Source organism: Elephas maximus, chromosome 7 (assembly GCF_024166365.1).
Source record: "Elephas maximus indicus isolate mEleMax1 chromosome 7, mEleMax1 primary haplotype, whole genome shotgun sequence".
NCBI lineage: Eukaryota > Metazoa > Chordata > Mammalia > Proboscidea > Elephantidae > Elephas > Elephas maximus.
The window spans coordinates 86,591,593-86,611,697 of record NC_064825.1 but is presented as its reverse complement, the minus strand read 5'-3'; the positions used below and the strand labels follow the sequence as shown (position 1 = coordinate 86,611,697).

At 38.7% G+C, this 20,105-nt stretch overlaps 1 protein-coding gene across 1 annotated transcript in view; it reads right to left on the bottom strand.

Moving 5' to 3' along the window:
• Positions 1-20,105, bottom strand: part of DNAJC24 (DnaJ heat shock protein family (Hsp40) member C24) — a 56,789-nt gene that overhangs the window by 13,459 nt on the left and 23,225 nt on the right. Inside the window, exon 3 of the mRNA XM_049890832.1 lies at positions 2,949-3,087. Coding sequence (XP_049746789.1) covers positions 2,949-3,087 — 139 coding nt within the window. The remainder of the gene's footprint in view (positions 1-2,948; positions 3,088-20,105) is intronic.

Sequence of the window (20,105 nt, the reverse complement as noted above, 5' to 3'; positions counted from 1 at the left end):
ACCCATAATGTCAGCTAAGAAGGCAGAGGGAGAAAAATACATACACTTGAGGCTGTCTGCCCTAGATTGTTTTTTTTTCTTTATTAGAAATAACTCATTTAGTAATTTATTTTGTGATGCAAAAAATACGGATGTCAAGGGCTCCTTTAAATGATTTTTTAGAGACCTATATGGCTGTGGCCAATATTGATGAGGCTTTCCCTATAAGAGAGCATCAATTTTGAGCTATGAAAGACAGGAAAGCATTCACCATTAGGCAGTTAAAATATCTCCCACCTCCTACCCAAGTATTACAGAACTCAAGCTTATTTTATACAGAAAGTTAACGGAGGGCAGGAAACAAACATAGTTAAAGCACACCATATGTAAAGAAAGTTTTACAATGAACTATCACCACATGCAAAAGGAGTTCTGTATAACAAAGTTATTTCCATGTCCCCAGGGGGTGACCAGGAAAAAAGAGTGCTTTGACCTGGTTATAACAAATTCTCTCTCTCTTGGTAACCTATCCTGGTCTTTAACAAATTATCACTCTCAAAGGTTTTCCTTCTATCAAATCTAAATCCTCACTGTTAGAAGTTCAAGTTCATTTCCTTCTTTTGAGGAGCCATTTACTGAAGATGGGTCAAGACGGAAAAATTAATGTTGGTAGTCAAAAGAAATGACAACGTAAAACTAGCTTTCTTCTGAGATTTTTGAGAAATCACTCTGGTATGAAAGGTTTAAAGTCAGCAAGTTATATGTGAATAAGGGATGCTTCTGTTCTCTATCTGAACAGCAGACTGATCTCCATTTAAAACTGAACCCAAAGCATTCTACTTACAGCCTCTGGTACTACTAAGATCTGAGGTACTAAAATGCTATCCAAGAATAACCGAACTCAGTAATTAGCCTTTTGAAATATATGCAAAGCAAACTGATATTATATAAATTCTAAGCAGAAGATATGGCTATTTATGTGAATCATGAATCAGTTCTCTCACTGCATTTGGTTTGTTTAAACTTCTTTGTGACATCATCGGTGACCTCCAAGAGCCCACCATGATACAGTAGGCGGTAACTGTTTCAATTAAAACCTTAAAGGCAAGGACTCAAAGTTCAAAAACAAATCCACAGCTCCAAGGACTTCCCAAAGGCAATGGGAAAAGGTTGAAGATGCTGATTCTTTGTTCTCTAACCCTGTTTCCGATTCCTTTCGGAGTATTTTTTGATTCCTGATTCCTACCTTGCCCCTTCTCTTCAGACAACAGGCTTCTAGTCAATTTCACTAATATGTTCTTAAAAAGTACCCAGGCTGTGAAGTGGCAAAAATGCAGAGTGACAGTACAAACACATAGCCTACACTCCTCCTTAGGGTATAGTTTTATGTGAATTATTCTTTTCTTAAGCAAACTGGCACCACATAGCAAAGCCTGGTAAAGATGAGAATAATCATCTCCGGTAGAGCTTTGTGGCTTTAGGAATGCAGGGAACTTCTCACACACAACACATTCACGTGTGTTAGTTTCAACACTTTCATAGCAATTATATCATATAAACCAAGGATCAAAAGATTAATCTACGTATAGAGCTTACGCTGAAATGGAGCCACTTCATTCTTTTTCCAGAGGTACAAACACAACGTAACGTTAGGAACATGCTCGCATATGTGCCAAATAAAGGTAGAACCCAATAGTCAAGCCATATGTGGAAGATAATCCAAACTTGTCAGGTTCTTAACATTAAAAAAAAAAAAATTATCTTATCAGTCTTAAAAAAGAAAAATAGAACTGATCAGTTCAATGAGTAAATCACTATTAAAAACAAATACTCCAGCACATAAATAGCTCATGAAGTCTTTGCACACAAAGATATCACGCGCTGCCTACAAGAGATATTTATTTGTACAACTCCCTCTGAAAATAAACTTATGTTCCACTTGTATCATTGGCTTTATCCTATAATGCTGTTTGTTTAAAAATAAAGCCTTGTTTCTCAAAACAAATACTCATAACCTCAGTAGTAGGAGCCTTAAAATCACTTTGTGAGGTTTAATGCTATGCCAGCATTGGGCATGGAAGGGGATTCAATAACCAGCTACAGAGACAGTGAGCTTTTATCAATACATTTGAGTCCATGCTGAGCCAGGCGCACTATGACAGTATGCAATGGAGTGTTTTCCCCACTGGCTTTAACTGATTATTGACTCCCCCCATTAGCGTGTAGGGTGCATACTGAAGGTTCAAAACAGAAGGGTGAAGGACTCCTATCCCAAGGCCAGTGCAGAAAGACAGCCTATCACTTTGTGTAACTGCAGTCCATGTGTGTGACAAACCTGACCTACATTTCTCCGTTCTCCGTTTCTTTTTCACAACAGCTTAGCACTGTTTTAAGAAGCTATTTTCTAAAATGCAAAAAAGAAATCACTTAAAACTGCTTAAGTAATGTGTGTTCCTAAAATAGCATTTATAACAATCTCATATAGAATAATTTATCCTGGAGATAATCATAAAACCTAGCTTAAAACAATCTAAGCAACAGCAAAGAGTGCTTTCTGATGTTACCCCTATGTAGTATCTTCCTTTAGATGGCTATTTATACGATATACAGTCTTAAAATTACTACAGTAAAAATTTTAATCAGTATATAATTAAATTTAATATTAAGTTTTTAAAATATAGAAAGCATAATAATTAGGAATGAATAATTAAACATTTTCCATTAGTTATAAAAAGCAGCTTCCCAAGAAGGCACATCCTCGTAGTTTTGTTAACTTCTCAACGGATATACAGTAATCACTACTAAGACTAAGACATAATTAAAGACAATGATGGAGGGGAGAAGTGAAGAAGGCAGTAATAACTTGGTGGAAAAAATAAAACACCCTGGAAAATGCTCCCCAGGAACGGCTGCAGATCGTGCTGCACAGAGCTGCCAAGGTGCTGCAGCTCCTCACCACAAGGACCTACCATGCCGCTGCAGGTCATACTCTTTTTTTGTCTCTTCATTCCCTAGAATCTTCCATGCCTGATCAATTTCGATGAACTTCTGTATGCATTCCTCCACTGTTCCTGCTGGCACATCTGCACTTTGTTTGTCTGGATGGTACTGCCAATCAAAAGTAAGGGTAGGGAATAAACAGAGGGTTATGTCGAGGTAGGAAGTTAAAAAAAAAAAAATTGTAAATCCAAGCTTTAGTTAAGACAGAAGGTGATGAGAAGATGAAAGCTAAGATGGCAAGGCAATGCGACAAAGAGTGTTGGGCACAGGAGACAACTGCCAGGTTAATTAGACCACTGGAGCAGCTATAAATCCACCAGTGACATGATCTGTCACAACGTGCAAAGACAGCATTTTCTGGATAATTTGCTGATGGAATCACTGGTCTCATGGACAATTTACCTAGGGAGGATGACTAACACAAACAGAAATAGGTATGTGCAGAAGAACAGGACATGAAAAAGGAAGAGCAAGACTTTGTAGAGTATGAAGTTTTCCTTATATAATGTGCTTGGCTGTAAATACCAGTGCAAAGGAACTACTAAGTTTTTCTTATGAAAGGAGACCATACAATCATAATTTAAAATAAAATTGTATCTAATTATACAAATAAAACACTTTTCATTTTCTGGCTCAGCCTTGAGGATTTTAAAGTTACAATTTTATACAACTCAGCAAAACATTTAAATATGATTTAACTCATTAATGAAATCTTTTTTATGTGAGTTTCCGATGTCTAAGAAATTTTTAAGAATATTTTTAATATGCAATAATTTCTTTAGACTATTTGGTCAATAACAAAGTTTTATGACAGTACATCAATTCTCAAATGCTGATATAAATGTGGCTTATTGAATACCTCACTTACACTTTCCCTTTCTTTATTCCTTTTCTTCTATGTCCTTTGTGGTTTTCTCTTCTCTTTTTATCTATTGGTTCTCCTGAATCAATATGTTTTTTGCTTTTCTGCAGCCTCTCCACAAACAAGTGAAGAAAAGTTACCTAAATTTTGAGACAATTCATTCAAATAATTTTGGGATAACACTAACAGATGTTCAGAAATCTAATTTTTTTTTTTTTTTCATTTTATTTATAGACCTTTGTCTTAGTTATCTAGTGCGGGTATAATGAAATACCACAAGTGGATGGCTTTAACAAACAGAAATTTATTCTCTCACAGTTTGGGAGGCTAGAAGTCAGAATTCAGGGTGCCAGCTCCAGGGGAAGGCTTTCTCTCTCTTTCGGTTCTGGGGTAAGGTCCTGGTCATCAATCTTCCCCTGGTCTATAAGCTTCTCAGCATAGGGACCCTGGGTCCAAAGGATGTACACGCTCCTGGCTCTTCTTGCTTATGGTAATGAGGTCCCCATCCTCTCTGCTGGCTTCTTTCTTTTTTATCTCAAAAAATACTGATACAAGATACAACCTAATTTTGTAGACTAAGTCCTGTCTCATTAACATAACTGCCTCTAATCCTGTCTCATTAACATCACAGAGGTAGGATTTACAACACATAGGAAAATCCCATCAGATGACAAAATGGTGGGCAATCACACAATACCGGGAATCATGGCCTAGCGACACTGACACACATTTTGGGGGTACACGAGTCAATCCATAACAACCTTGCAATTAAGGCTTCTTAAAAAACTGTAGAGTCTGTTGTATTCTGTTTTTAAACCCTAGACATATTTGGACTGCATATTAGTTTCTTATGGCTGCTGAAACAAATTACCACAAATTTGGTGGCTTAAAACAACAGAAATTTATTTTTTCACAGTTCTGGAGGCAGAAGTCCAAAATAAGTATAAATGGGGTGAAATTAAGGTGTTGGCAGTGCTGTGCTCCCTCTGAGGGCTCTTCCAGCTTCCGATGGCAGCTGGCATTCCTTGACTTGTGGCCACATCACTCCAGTCTTCAAGGCCAGCATTTCATACCTCTCTCTGTAATGTCTTCACATCACTTTCTCCTCTGTATGTGTAAAAGCTCCCCCTTATAAAAACACTTTTGACTGTATTTATGGCTCACTCAGGTAATCCAGAATAATCTCCCCATTGCAAGATCCTTAACTTAATTACATCTACCAATACCCTTTTTGTAAACAAGGTAACATTTACAGGTTCCAGGGATTGGGACCTGATATCTTCATGAACCATCATTAGCTTTCCACAGACTGTATTTTTCCTTTTAAGAACTTCATTTTGTACTGGAATTTTCTGTCAAAAAGACTGGACTGATGCTTTAGCATCCCAAATGATACAATTATTTTCTTGCTATAACTGCGGTTTTTTAATTGAACCACGTGTCATGGAATAACATTGCATTCTAGTAGCACAAAAGAACAGACTTAAAAGCCTCAGGTGGTGAGCTACTTATTTCTAATAAAAAAAAAAATAGTAGTCAGGAAAATACCAAGTTAGTGAAAGAGACAGAATTATATTTTTACTATCATAGAACTGGTATATGATGCATAATAAAATGTAGTGATAGCTTTTAGTTTGGGGCAGCCAAGAACAAATTCTTGATTTTGTAAGGCTTTCTCAGTTAGGCTGGTATTATGATCAGACTAACCTGTGAGAAAGATCCTCAACAAGGTGTGTACTAAGCATGTGCTAACTTTGCACTAAGTGTGTGCTAAGTGTAACAGTCTTGACATGTGTATGCTGAGTGTGTGACATGCATGTGCTAAGCATGTGACAGTGTTGCCATGTGTGCCAAGTGTGACATGCATGTGCTAAGCATGCACTAAGCAACTGGCATGCCCGTGACATGTGTGTGCTAAGTGTGTGGTGCAGCTGTGACACGCCTGTGCCACATGTACTAAGCATGACACGTGTGTGGACATGATACACAGGTGCTATGTGTAGGCCAAGTATCATACTTGAGTTTGATATATTTTACATTCAGGATGTTCTTTTAAAAGATGAGACAAAAAAATTCTACCTTTGCTGCAAATTAATGCAATAAAGAAATAGCTGTTCTCTTGTCAAGTCTATTCTGACTCATGGTGACCCCATGTGTTACAGAGTAGACCGACTCTACAAGGTTTTGTTGGCTGTAATCTTAATGGAAGCGGATCACCAGGCCTTTTCTTCCATGGTGCCACTGGGTGAGTTCGAACAAACAACCAACCTTTCAGTTACCAGCCCACCCAGGGACCTTAAAGATTAAACAATGGGCTCAAATAGGCCTACTATTGTGAGGACGGTACTGAACTGGGCAACATTTTGTTCTGTTATACATGGGGTCTCTATAAGAGCCAGAATCAACTCGATGGCACTTAACAACAATATCACAATGAAAACTAAGTGTTCCAAGTTAGAAATTGTTTAATATTTGACACCTTTTTTTTACTAATTATAAATGCCAACCTCTTTTTTTCATTGTTGGTACAAATACCAACTTACTTCACTGATAAAGAAACTGACAAAATCTTAACAATATGCCAGCAGAATTTTAACCTGTTAATTTTTTTTTGTTTTTCTAAAGAGGAGTGCACAATTTGCATCAGGCTTCAGCTACCAAACACTGCAATGGTGTTCACTGATAAATTTAACACAGAAACCGGAAGAGGACAAAAAAAAACTTATGTATTTATAAGGTGTAAAAATAGCATAATACAATAGAGTGTGAAAATTCTATCAACTTCAAAAAGGTTTTAGTGAAAATTCACATATCTGTTAACTCCAAATAACCTTTTGTATTCAACTAAGCAATATATAAAGTTGAAATTAAATTGTATTTTTTAAAAGTAAATGCACAAGATAGTCTTATGCTACACTGCTCACCACCCAATGAGGTAATAATTCAGGTCACCTAAATAGTAGTTTATCTACTTTAATGCTTTTCTTTTAAGGAAAATATTTTATTTTACAAATAGCTTGCTATTTAAGTCTTAAACTGAATAAAAATTTAGGGCATACATTCATCCTTTACTACACACTTGTAATTATGCTGTTTTCATTTATAAAATACTGACTGCAAATAAGATATGTAATAATCAACTATGACAATGACTGTGAGCAAATTAAACAAAAATCCCCAAATAGTTAGCAATTATTTATTATTTGATCAATGTGGCCCCTAAGGACATTTCACTTTGGTTTTTATATGTTAATAGATGAGTTTAGTGTAATTAATAGAATGCTAAATCTCTATCTCTAGCTTCAAAGTTTCATGAACTCCAGACTCATTTCAAAATACCTTCTAGACAGCTATCTTGTCAGCATTACAAGCTCAACATGTCCCAAATCTAATTTATTATCTGAACCCTAAAATTAGTCCTTCTTCCTGTTCAATTCCTTGCTCTGTTAAAAGGACGACCATGCTCAATAAATGCTGAATGAATGAATGTCAGGAGTGTGACACACCTGTGACCAACAACTCCTTTTCTCTCCATTTACTTCTCTCACATAGCAGCTTCTCATACCCTTTTCTCTTCCAATCTCCCTTCTAAAAAATGTCCTAGACCCCCAAGAAGTCTTCCATGCAGCACTCTCCAGCTGAAGTGTGCTAGTTCGGAGTCTTGGTCAGCTGCTCGTTTCCGAGGTCTTGCTTTCCTTCAAATCTGAAAGAGATGGGAGAACTAAACTTCTACCTGTCAGGCCCATTCTGCTGTGGTGTCCCTACTACCATCACTCACCAAAAAGCAAGAATTAAGTATGGCTGGGAGAAGGAAGCCATGGGCATCAGTAATCCCCACTATTTGGCCCCTGAAGTTTCCGGAAGTAAAGGATGCAGACAACAGGGTCGTCTTAGCCAACTGGTAAAGAACTAGGTCTATGGGACAACAGTTCCCCTTTGCCATTTTGCAATACACAAACTTCCACAATAGCCGTCTACGGAAGGGTCTATTTATTCTAGAAAGGAAATAGATGGGTAAACCAGGAAAAGGTATAGAAAAATTTAACAACTTTAACAAAAACTTCTTCAAACTACTGAAATGTCTGTAGGGCTATATCATTTCCTGAGGTCATAAGTATACAAGTATTCAAGCTAATTATCAGCTAGATGGCTTATATTTATTTTAAATGCAAAACTTTAACTTCTAAGGGGTACCGACTAGTCCTAGCACAACAGGAATTGGTTAAAACAAGTCTATCCAAACTGTTCATGATTTCATATTCCTACTTTTTCTTTTTCTGTTGTATACAGTATATCTAACAATTTGTCAATACCATAGCCACCATAAAGATAAAATGATATAAGCAATGCAGTGTCATGCAAACTGTCACTCCTCATTAATGAAGATTAGTTTTGTGAAATAATTGAAGAATTAGATATGTTATTATTCTTAACACATTTATTGACTACACACGGTCGGTAAAATGTTTCACTAAAGACCTTTAGGTAGAGGATAAAAGCACAAATTCAACCACAGCAGGAATGATACACATATGTATGTATGCACATACATACACACATGCCTACATACAGTCATGTGCCACATAACATCTGTTTGGGCAACGTTTGGCATTGACTGCACATAGATCTTTGGTCCCATAACGTTATTAAGAGAGTTCAGATTGGAGAACAGGGCATAGGGAACACAACAGCTTCCCATCCACAAGACACGTATCTCATGTTTCTTGTATATAAAGTGGTTGTAATGCCAGTCGTATAATGGTACAGTACAAATATAACCTATAATACATATGTCTTGATAGCCATAATAAGCGCCTATGTTACTGGCTTAGGTATGTATTGTACTGTACTTTCTATCTAAAAAGTTGACCATATAACATGAATGCTTTGACTCCTAGGGAGCAGCATCCAATCAGCTGTATGACGTGTCTCCTGAGTGTTAAAGAAATTATCTCTCTGTTCAATGTTCTTCAAAAATATTACCATGAAGCGTATCATGGCTCCCAAGTGCAACAAACCAGTGCTAGTAATAGCAGCAGCAAGAGGCAAAGGACAAGTATCAATCTGGAAGTGAAACAAACGGTAATTAAACAGTGCAAATGTGGAACACAGTGAATGCCATTGCTCACAACTTAGGCATGTCGCACTGGCCAATCACCACGATCCTCAAAAACAAAGAAAAAATTCTCCAAGGAGTTAAAGGATTGGCTCCACTGAAAACTACAGGGCTAACGAAAATGTGAGAGGGACCTGTATCAGGTATGGAGAAGTTGCTAATGAGCTGGATTGAAGACCAAACACAAAAGCGAATCCCTCTCAGCACGATGATCGCTGTTAAGGCAGAAAGCTTGTTTGAGATGCTTAAAAAAAAAAGAGGACCAGACTACGATATGGTGTTCGCACAACATCCAAGTCATGTAATGTCCTGTTTCAAAGAACACATTGTGGACATTAAGCGTATATACACGCATATATGTACATATCCATATTAAATAAAAAGTGTACTTGTGATTTTTAAGTATCTGTAAAAATTTACATCTGGCAAGGTCCATGTGTATAGCTGCCGTTTATGTTGGTGAAAGAAGGTATTTGCAATAAAGAAGTCATTGGTCTTGCGAAATTCTATCATTTGATCTCCAGCATTGTTTCTATCACCAAGGCCATATTTTCCAACTACTGATCCTTCTTTGTTTTCAACTTTTGCAATCCAATTGTCAGTAATTATAAATGCATCTTGATTGGGTTTTTTTTTTTTTTTTTCTTGATTGCATGTTCGATCAATTTCAGACTGCAGCAGCTGATAAAAATTTTCTGTTTCTTCATTTTTCGCCCTACTGGTTGGTGCATAAATTTGAATAATAGTTGTATTAACTGGTCTTCCTTGTAGGCGTATGGATATCCTATCACTGACAGCATTGTATTCAGGGTAGATCTTGAAACGTTCTTTTTTACGATGAATGCAACACCATTCCTCTTCAAGCTGTCATTCCCAGCATAGCAGACTGTATGATTGTCCGATTCAAAATGGCCAATAGCAGTCCATTTCAGCTCACTAATGCCTAGGATATCAATGTTTATGCATTCCATTTCATTTTTTGACGATTTCCAATTTTCCTAGATTCATACTTCATTCATTCCAGGTTCCGATTATTAATGGATATTCACAGCTGTTTCTTCTCATTTTGAGTTGTGCTACATCAGCGAATGAAGGTCCTGAAAGCTTTACTCCAACCATGTCATTAAGGTTGACACTACTTTGAGGAGGCAGCTCTTCCCCAGTCATCTTTTGAGTGCCTTCCAACCTGGGGGGCTCATCTTCCAGCACTATATCAGACAATGTTCCACTGCTATTCATAAGATTTTCACTGGCTAATGCTTTTCAGAAGTAGACTGCTGGGTCCTTCTTCCTAGTCTGTCTTGGTCTGGAAGCTCAGCTGAAATGTGTCCTCCATGGGTGACCCTGCTGGTATCGAATACCGGTGGCATAGCTTCCAGCATCACAGCGGACTGCACCTCAACATAAAGAAAACAAAAATCCTCACAACTGGACCAATGAGCAACATCATGATAAATGGAGAAGAGATTGAAGTTGTCAAGGATTTCATTTTACTTGGATCCTCAATCAAAAGCCATGGAAGCAGCAGTCAAGAAATCAAAAGATGCACTGCATTGGGTAAATCTGCTGCAAAGGACCTCTTTAAAGTGTTGAAGAGCAAAGATGTCACCTTGAAGACTAAGGTGCACCTGACCCAAGCCATGGTATTTTCAAATCACATTATATGCATGTGAAAGCTGGACAATGAATAAGGAAGACTGAAGAAGAATTGACGCCTTTGAATTGTGGTATTGGCGAAGAATACTGAATATACCATGGACTGCCAAAAGAATGAACAAGTCTGTCTTAGAAGTACAACCAGAATGCTCCTTAGAAGCAAGGATGGCGAGACTGTGTCTTACATACTTTGGACATGTTGTCAGGAGGGATTAGTCCCTGAAGAAGGACATTATGCTTGGCAGAGCACAGGGTCAGCAGAGAAGAGGAAGACCCTCAACGAGGTGGACTGACACTGTGGCTGCAACAATGAGCTCAAGCATGACAACAACTGAAAGGATGGCTCGGGACTGGGCAGTGTTTCGTTCTGTTGTGTATAGGGTCGCTGTAAGTCGGAACCGACTGGACGGCACTTAACAACAACATAAAAATTTACCTTCCTCCATAACATCCCAACAGATCTTACTAAGGAATTCATTGTGAAAACTCTTAAAAATTTGATTGAAAAAAAAAAAAAATTACTGTCATCGAGTCAATTCTGACTAATAGCGACCCTGTAGGACAGAGCAGAACTCCCCCATGGGGTTTCCATGGATTCGAACTGCCAACCTTTTGGTTAGCAAGCATGCTCTTAACCACTGTGCCTCCCCGGTTCCTTGTTTATAATAGAATCCTACACATAACATAGTCTCATGGTCCCAGAGAGAGGCTTAGAGGGAGGCTTAGGTGTGATTATGTGACCAACCACACTGACAAAATGGTATGAAGAAACATACATCCCTTTGGCCTACCAGAATCTCTAGTGACTACTACCATTCTTCAAAAGAGCCATTTTAAAACCATGAAAATTTTTTGAAAGTGACCTCTTGATCTTCTGAACATTTTTATTTTTAAAATTTCTGCTAAATGTCACTACAGCAGTGATTACCTTTAAGAGACTCAATCTGAGGTCAGTGGTAGCTCTAAGAAGAAGGGGCAAAAGAGGAAAAGGAAAAGGAAGGAGGAAGGAGGAGGGGAGGAGGAAAAGGAAGGAGCAGGAGGCAGAACAAAAGGAGGAGAGGGAGGTGGAGAGGAAAGAGAAGGCAGGAAAATGAGCAGGAGAGAACAAAAGAGAAGAGGAATATGAAAAGGAAAAGGAAGGTTGAGGTAAAAAGAAAGGAAAGAGTCTGAAGAAGACTGAAGAAAGATAAAACTGTGCAATAGTTACAGTAGGTGCTGATGTCTTCCAGATAAAGAATTAAGAGGTAGATCTGTAGGAACCTGATTCACAAAAACGTAAGAGGTAGACAGATACGTGGGTGTGTGATTCAATCTACAGCAAAACCTTTTGAAAACCAAGACTGTCTTCTGTAATGTACTTTGAACTGTGAGATTTATTAACTCTAAAATAAAATCTTGCATCAATTTTTTTGCTAATCATATACCTTTTTCGATTACATTCAAGTGTAACATAACCCAGGCTTCCTTATGATTATACACAGAATTAGGAAAAAAAAATTAAATCTTGTGCAGTGGGTCACATTATACCCAATTTAAATGTAAAGCCAGACCCAAAACAGAAAAGGCTATCAACAAGTCTTCGATTTCATGTTCAGCGTGAGCTACAAAAAGATTTCCAAGATAAACACTCTGCCTTCAGTATTCCCCAATGATAATTAGGGCAGAGCACTGGCTAACTTCAAGTGCCCTCTAAGGTTCAGGGAAGATGTGTTTTTTCTGTAACTAAGGACTTAAGAAAACTGATGTCGAGCTATAGCCACCCCCACCAAAGAGAGGGACAGATCCTACGGAGCTGCTCTCCCGCCACTATTCCCAGCACTGCTCTCTGGCCGCTCTGGCCCAGCAGGTACTTATTAGCTAGTGTGTTCTGTCAACACTTTGACGCTCTTCTTTTATTAATTGATCATTCTGCCACGTTAATGATACTAGTACATTGGCTTTTAATTCCCTCAAGTGCTTTATATCCCTGAGATGGGTGGGAAAAAAAAGGTAAAGTAGGTTGAAGAAAAGAAGAGGTCACAGATTAACTTTACCTATCTCATACATGAATCAACAATAAAACTGTTTCCACTAAAGCTTATCTATGTCTTTTATTTGCAAAAATGCTCTCCTGGACCTAAAATGCATAAATTTTTCTTAAATAAAATAATATCTATTGATTTAACTGTATACTACAAGAAACCACAATTGGGATGAAATATATACCAAAAAAATGACATTTTCATTGGTAAGTTCAAAATTAATAGCACAAATTAAATGCATGAGGTTGTGGCAATCTAACTACCTGTACTGAACAGTGTCCCTCTAAGTTTCACATCTACTCTGAACCTCAGGAAGTGACCTTATTTGGAAACAGGGTCTTTGCAGGTGTAATTAGTTAAAATGAAGTCATATTGGCTTAGGGTATGCCTTAAATCCAATATGACTAGTGTCCCTGCAAGAAGAGAGAGCACACAGAGAGGAAAATGCCATGTGGAAACAACAGACACACGGGGAAGAAGGCCATGTGAAGACGGAGGCAGAGACTGAAGTTGTGCTGCCACAAAGGAAGCACCGCCTGGTTACCTGAAGCTGGAAGGGGCAAGGAAGGATTCTTCCCCAGAGCCTTCTGAAGAACGTTTAAGTACTTTTTGAAAGGATAAACACACTTTGTACTGTCACTCTTGCACATGGATTATATTTTCTCTATCTGAATCACAAAACCTTAAAAAAAGTTAAAACAAAAATTTGTGTTTTCAACTGTTACTGTTTTTTACATAAAATGAAAAATGAATTATTGACTGTTCTCTTGGTAATATCTTAACTGCTGTTTCAAGGTAAGAGGTTTGTAGTGATTTGTTATGGCAGCCTGATGAAACTAATACGATGAAACCAATGATAAAGGAAATTTACCTAGAATGAAACTCAACAAACAACATAGGTGGCTTTCATACTGACAGAAACTGATGAGCAAAAAAAGAAAAATAAAGTCTTTAATGACTGTATTTAAGTTCAGTGAACTTAAAATACTATTTTTGAGATAAAGGTCTAAGTAGGCTTCTTAGGATGCCTATAAAACACATATCCCCTGAGATAATTTTCGGTTTTCGTTATTGCAAATCACTGTTATTATAAAGCAGCCGTTGGAACAGTTGGTGAGGAAGAGCTTTGAGACAGTGCAACAGTAATCCTCCCATGAATCTGCATATAATTTAGGTAAGCAAAAGAGATACACATTGACTGACATAACTATACATTTCGTTTTGTCTCATTTTTTATGAGGGCCCAATGTGTTTATAACAAAATTGTGTTACAAAAAAGTTAGGTATTAAAATGTTATAACTGTGTATTTTACACTTTGACTCTGCATTAAGATTATGAAAGCTGAAAAAAAATTTTTTACATAGGTAAAGTCAAGTACAACACACTACTGCCACCTAATGCTTAGTAAAATATTACCTAGAAAAGCGGTCAACAATTCATTTACCGTTTTAAGCAAAAAACTAATAATTGAAAACATTTTTAAAATGTTTTAACTTTTTTGAGGTTTTGTAATTCAGGTAGAGAAAATACATTCCATATGCAACAGTGACAGGAGAAAAAGTGTTTATCCATTCAAAAAAATATTTATAGGCCACCTTACTACAAGCTGAGGACCTGGTGGCACAGCGGCTAAAGAGCTTGACTGCTAATCAAAAGTCAACAGTTCGAAACCACCAGCCGCTCTTTGGAATCCCTGTGGGGCAGTTCTAGTTCTACTCTGTCCTACAGGGTCGCTATGAGTCAGAATCCACTCAATGGCAACAGGTCATTTTTTTTTTTTTTTTGGTTTACTACAAGCCAGACACTGCGCCAGTCAATGAGGATATGGTAACGAATAAAGCTGGATCCCTGCCCTTAAAGGGACTCACAGTCTAGTGGGGGAGAACAGGCATGTGAACAATTAATTATAACAACTGGAAACATGAGATATTACAATAAGATCACAGCATGAAAAACCTGTTAATTTACCAGAATAAACTGGGGAAGGTTCTGTAATAAAAGTAACATTTGACTAGGTTTTGAAGGATGAACGGGAGTCTGCTTATGGGGAAACTATGGCATCGTTGAGGGGAGCATTCCAGGCAGAGCTGTTAGGTATTGTTGAGTCGGTTCTAACTCATTGTGACCCGACGTACAACAGAATGAAACACCACCCAGTCCTGCACCATCCTTATGATCACTGTCATACTTGAGCTCACAGTTGCAGCCACTATGTCAATCCATTTCATTGAGGGTTTTTGTTTTTTTTCACTGACCCTTTACTATACCAAGCATGATGTCCTTCTCCACGGACTGATTGCTCCTGATAACAGGCAGAGAGAAACAGCAAATACAATGGCAGAAAAATACTAAAAAAAAATTTAAAGTTATGAATAGCAGAACTGTAAACTATACTGGAAATGAGTGAAAGAGGGTTGGGTAAAGAAAAGTAATGAGAAAGTTGAAAACGAGACTGGATTCAGATCATGAAGGAGCTTATTTGTATGCTAAGAAATGTGGACTTTTCCCTAGTTAAAAAAAACCCCACACTGCTTTCAAGATAAGGACATAATCATATTTTTGTTTCAGGAACAAAAAATATCTACCAGATGATAGAATAGAATGGGGCGGGGGGGCTGGCAATAAGGAAACTGCTGCACTACTGCAGGACTCCTGAGGAACTATGCTAAGGACGCTGAGGGGGAAGGCAGGAGTCAGACAAGGGAGGAAGCTGGGGACATGAATCTGTGCGGCAGAGAAAGCTACAGCAATATAAGACGGCAGTCTTTCTCAACATTTTTGAGTTATGAATCTTTCTAAGAATCTGGTAAGGAGCTCGGGGTCAGGGAATATGCATACAATTTTACAAACAATTGCGGGCTTATCAGACTTTCAAAAGCACCTGGGCCTCGATTTGGCGGTAAATGAGGAGAGCCAGACAAAATTCCAAAGTACAGTAGCATTTAGCCAGACAGGAAGATGTGATAGAGAAGAAGACAGAGCAGCGGTTAGACAGGCAACAGGGTAATCAGGAAAGGCCGGATCCACAGAAGCCCAGGGAGGAAGGCTTTTCAAAGCGGATGGTACAGTCAACAGTATCCAATGTCACAGTAAATCCACTGAATTTGGCAAGAAGGGGACACTGGGCACCTTAGTAGGCACCATTTAGAAGAATAGTAGTAGGGAAAGCAGACTGAGAAGCAAATTGATAGTAGTTAATTAACATCTGGCAAGGAGAAGAGAGAAATGACAGCCAGAAGAACCAAGGCCAAGGGAGAATCTTTTGAAAGACGTTTTACCGGCTGAGTGAGAGAAGTTAATGGAAGTGGAGCGCTAAAGATGGGTAAGAGACTGGGAGAGGCACTGATCAATAAATATGAAAAACTGGGTTCTTGCTCTGGCTCTGTTCTCACTAGCCATGTAACCCTAGTTGTTCAACTGAACAAAATTTTCTCACCTGGAGAATGGAAAGAATGCATGCTAGAGTATACGCTATTCATTACAGTAAGGACCTCTGTCCACCACATTTACCACTGTACCTGCAGCACCTAGCATAACGCTTAGCACACACACGACACTCAATAAACATTTAATTAATAATCAGTCCAAGGTTTTATAAAGATGAAACGACATAATGTGAATGAACACATTTAAACACAATATAACTTTTAAAAAAAAAAATTAGTTGTGGTAGAAAAGGAGGGTCACAGCAAGCCCTCTAATATAAATATAATAATAATAAAAAACCAAACCCATTGCTGTCGAGTTGATTCTGACTCATAGTGACTCTAAAGGACAGAGAAGAGCTGCTCCACAGGGTTTCCAAGGAGCGCCTGGTGTATTTGAACTGCTGACCTTTTTGTTAGCAGCCATGGCTCTTAACCACTATGTCACAGGGTTCCCAAATATAATATTATATATTTAAAAAAAAAAAAAAAGTTGCCTTCAAGTCAGTTCTGACCCATGGCATCCTATGTGTATAACTGTGTTCCACAGAGTTTCAGTGGCTGATTTTTTGGTAGTAGACTGCCAAGTTTTTCTTCCCAAACATCCATGTGGACTTGAGCTGTCAACCTTTTGGTTAGTAGCCGAGGATTATGTTTGCACCATGCAGGGACTCCCAATATATGTATTCCAAATAATTTATACCCTACCTCCTTTAGAGAGCTCTCTCTGTCCCTTCTTTCCTGCCACACCCCATGATGTCCTCAGGGTCAAGAGGACCCAATCATGAGGACATCATGTCACTCCTTCGTGACTATGTGCCCTCCACTCTAGGCCATGTTGCCCTCCTTCAAGACTATGCTCTAGCCTTTACTCCTAGGAGGTTAACGCAAACCAAACCCTTTGTCATGGAGTCAATTCTGACTCATAGTGACCCTACAGGACAGAGCAGAACTGCCCCACAGAGTTTCCAAGGCTGAAATCTTTATGGAAACAGACCATTACATCTTTTTCCCACAGAGCTGCTGGTGGGTTGAACTGCCGACCCTTCAGTTAGTAGATGAGCGCTTAACACTACACCATCAGGGCTCCTTCTCTAAGAAGTCAGGACACAGAAATTCTTTGCCCAAATAGCCTCAAGTCAAAGCGTCCTTAACTATGGCTAGGCCCCAGGCCAGGAATGGGAAGGGAAGGGGAGGCAGGACAAGCAGTGCCTTTCTCTGTACTGCTGCATTCTGGCACGGAACCTGAAAAATTCTAAATTTGAACCTGGCCTTCTAGGTCAATGTAAAGGTGTATTTGTCATGAAAGCACATTTTTCGTGGTAGAATAACAAAATGTAATTATTTAACATTGTGTTAGCATGATTTGTAGCTTCCAAATGTTTAAACATTTCCTATGTAGACCTCCATTTCTTCCCTGAGCCTAAAAAATATTAGGAGTAGGCCTTGTTAGAATTACTTTGTTATTATCACCTTCTTACAATGTTGTCAAAAGACCGAAGAAAAAAATTCAACAACTTCCTCAGATTTCTAGCGACCTTAGTGTTCGTTCATTTCACTTGGAAAAGGAACAACTCTTTCAATGATAATCTTTAAGATTTACTTTATTTCGCTCTCAGGGAGACCAGAGGCGGATCATGAGTGATATTTAATACCCCCTCCAAAAAACCCCAAGAGGTATCTTCTAATAAATAATTTATTTCAGATGGTTTTGTGGCACATTCCTCTAGTGTTGTTATGTTAGGTGCCGTTGAGTGGGTTTTGACTCATAGTGACCCTTTGTATAACAGAATAAAACACTGCCCGGTCTTACACCATCCTCACAATTGTTGCCATGTTTGAGCCCATTGTTGCAGCCACTGTCAATCTATCTCATAGAGGCTGTCTCTCTCTAGGACGTGCATGAAACGGCATGAAAGGAACAGCTAGAGCTATCTAGATAGTCACCAGAGTTTGAGGGAGTTCTAGAAGCAAAAAGGTCATTGCGAGAGCAGATTCTAATATCTGCTACACGAAGCTGTGAAGATTATGGTTGAAACAAAACATACAGTAAGTAGTATTTGCTTTTTGCAGTTTTTATTATGCATCAGTCAACTGCTCCCGTTATGTATTTCAGCACCTGAAGATCATATAAACATTTACTCTTAAAAAGTTCAATGCTAAGACTCCAGAATAACCTGGACATTATTTTTAAATGTTTTTTTTTTTTTTTTTCTTTTTAATTACAAGCGTCATTGTGATTTTGAAGCAGTCATGTCCAAACTAAAAGACTAGGTAACTCAGGTTTTTTTTTTTTTTTTTTATTAAGTTTATTGAGCTTCAAGTGAACGTTTACAAATCAAGTCAGACTGTCACATATAAGTTTATATACACCTTACTCCGTACTCCCACTTGCTCTCCCCCTAATGACTCAGCTCTTCCAGTCTCTCCTTTCATCACAATTTTGCCAGCTTCCCTCTCTCTCTATCCTCCCATCCCCCCTCCAGACAGGAGATGCTAACACAGTCTCAAGTGTCCACCTGATAAAATTAGCTCACTCTACATCAGCATCTCTCTCCTACCCACTGTCCAGTCCCTTTCATGTCTGATGAGTTGCCTTTGGAAATGGTTCCTGTCCTGGGCCAACAGAAGGTTTGGGGACCATGACCACTGGGATTCCTCTAGTCTCAGTCAGACCATTAAGTATGGTCTTTTTGTGAGAATTTGGGGTGCGCATCCCACTGATCTCCTGCTCCCTCAGGGGTTCTCTGTTGTGCTCCCTGTCAGGGCAGTCATGCATTGTGGCCGGGCACCAACTAGTTCTTCTGGTCTCAGGATGATATAGGTCTCTGGTTCATGTGGCCCTTTCTGTCTCTTGGGCTCTTAGTTATCGTGTGACCTTGGTGTTCTTCATTCTCCTTTGCTCCAGGTGGGTTGAAACCAATTGATACATCGTAGATGGCAGCTTGTTAGCATTTAAGACCCCAGATGCCACATTTCAAAGTGGGATGCAGAATGTTTTCATAACAGAATTATTTTGCCAATTGACTTAGAAGTCCCCTTAAACCATGGTCCCCAAACCCCTGCCCTTGCTCCGCTGACCTTTGAAGCATTCAGTTTATCCCGGAAACTTCTTTGCTTTTGGTCCAGTCCAGTTGAGCTGACCTTCCATGTATTGAGCATTGTCCTTCCCTTCACCTAAAGCAGTTCTTATCTACTAACTAATCAGTAAATAACCCTCCCCCACCCTCCCTCCCTCTCCCCCTCGTAACCACAAAAGTATGTGTTCTTCTCAGTTTATACTATTTCTCTAGATCTTATAATAGTGGTCTTATACAATATTTGTCCTTTTGCCTCTAATTTCGCTCAACATAACGCCTTCCAGGTTCCTCCATGTTATGAAATGTTTCAGAGATTCGTCACTGTTCTTTATCGATGCGTAGTATTCCATTGTGTGAATATACCACAATTTATTTACCCATTCATCTGTTGATGGACACCTTGGTTGCTTCCAGCTTTTTGCTATTGTAAACAGAGCTGCAATAAACATGGGTGTGCATATATCTGTTTGTGTGAAGGCTCTTATTTCTCTAGGGTATATTCCGAGGAGTGGGATTTCTGGCTTGTATGGTAGTTCTATTTCTAACTGTTTAAGATAACGCCAGATAGATTTCCAAAGTGGTTGTACCATTTTACATTCCCACCAGCAGTGTATAAGAGTTCCAATCTCTCCGCAGCCTCTCCAACATTCACTATTTTGTGTTTTTTGGATTAATGCCAGCCTTGTTGGAGTCAGATGGAATCTCATCGTAGTTTTAATGTGCATTTCTCCAATGGCTAATGATCGACAGCATTTTCTCATGTATCTGTTAGCTGCCTGAATATCTTCTTTAGTGAAGTGTGTGTTCATATCCTTTGCCCACTTCTTGGTTGGGTTGTCTTTTTGTGGTTGAGTTTTGACAGAATCATATAGATTGTAGAGATCAGGCGCTGGTCGGAGATGTCATAGCTGAAAATTCTTTCCCAGTCTGTAGGTGGTCTTTTTACTCTTTTGGTGAAGTCTTTA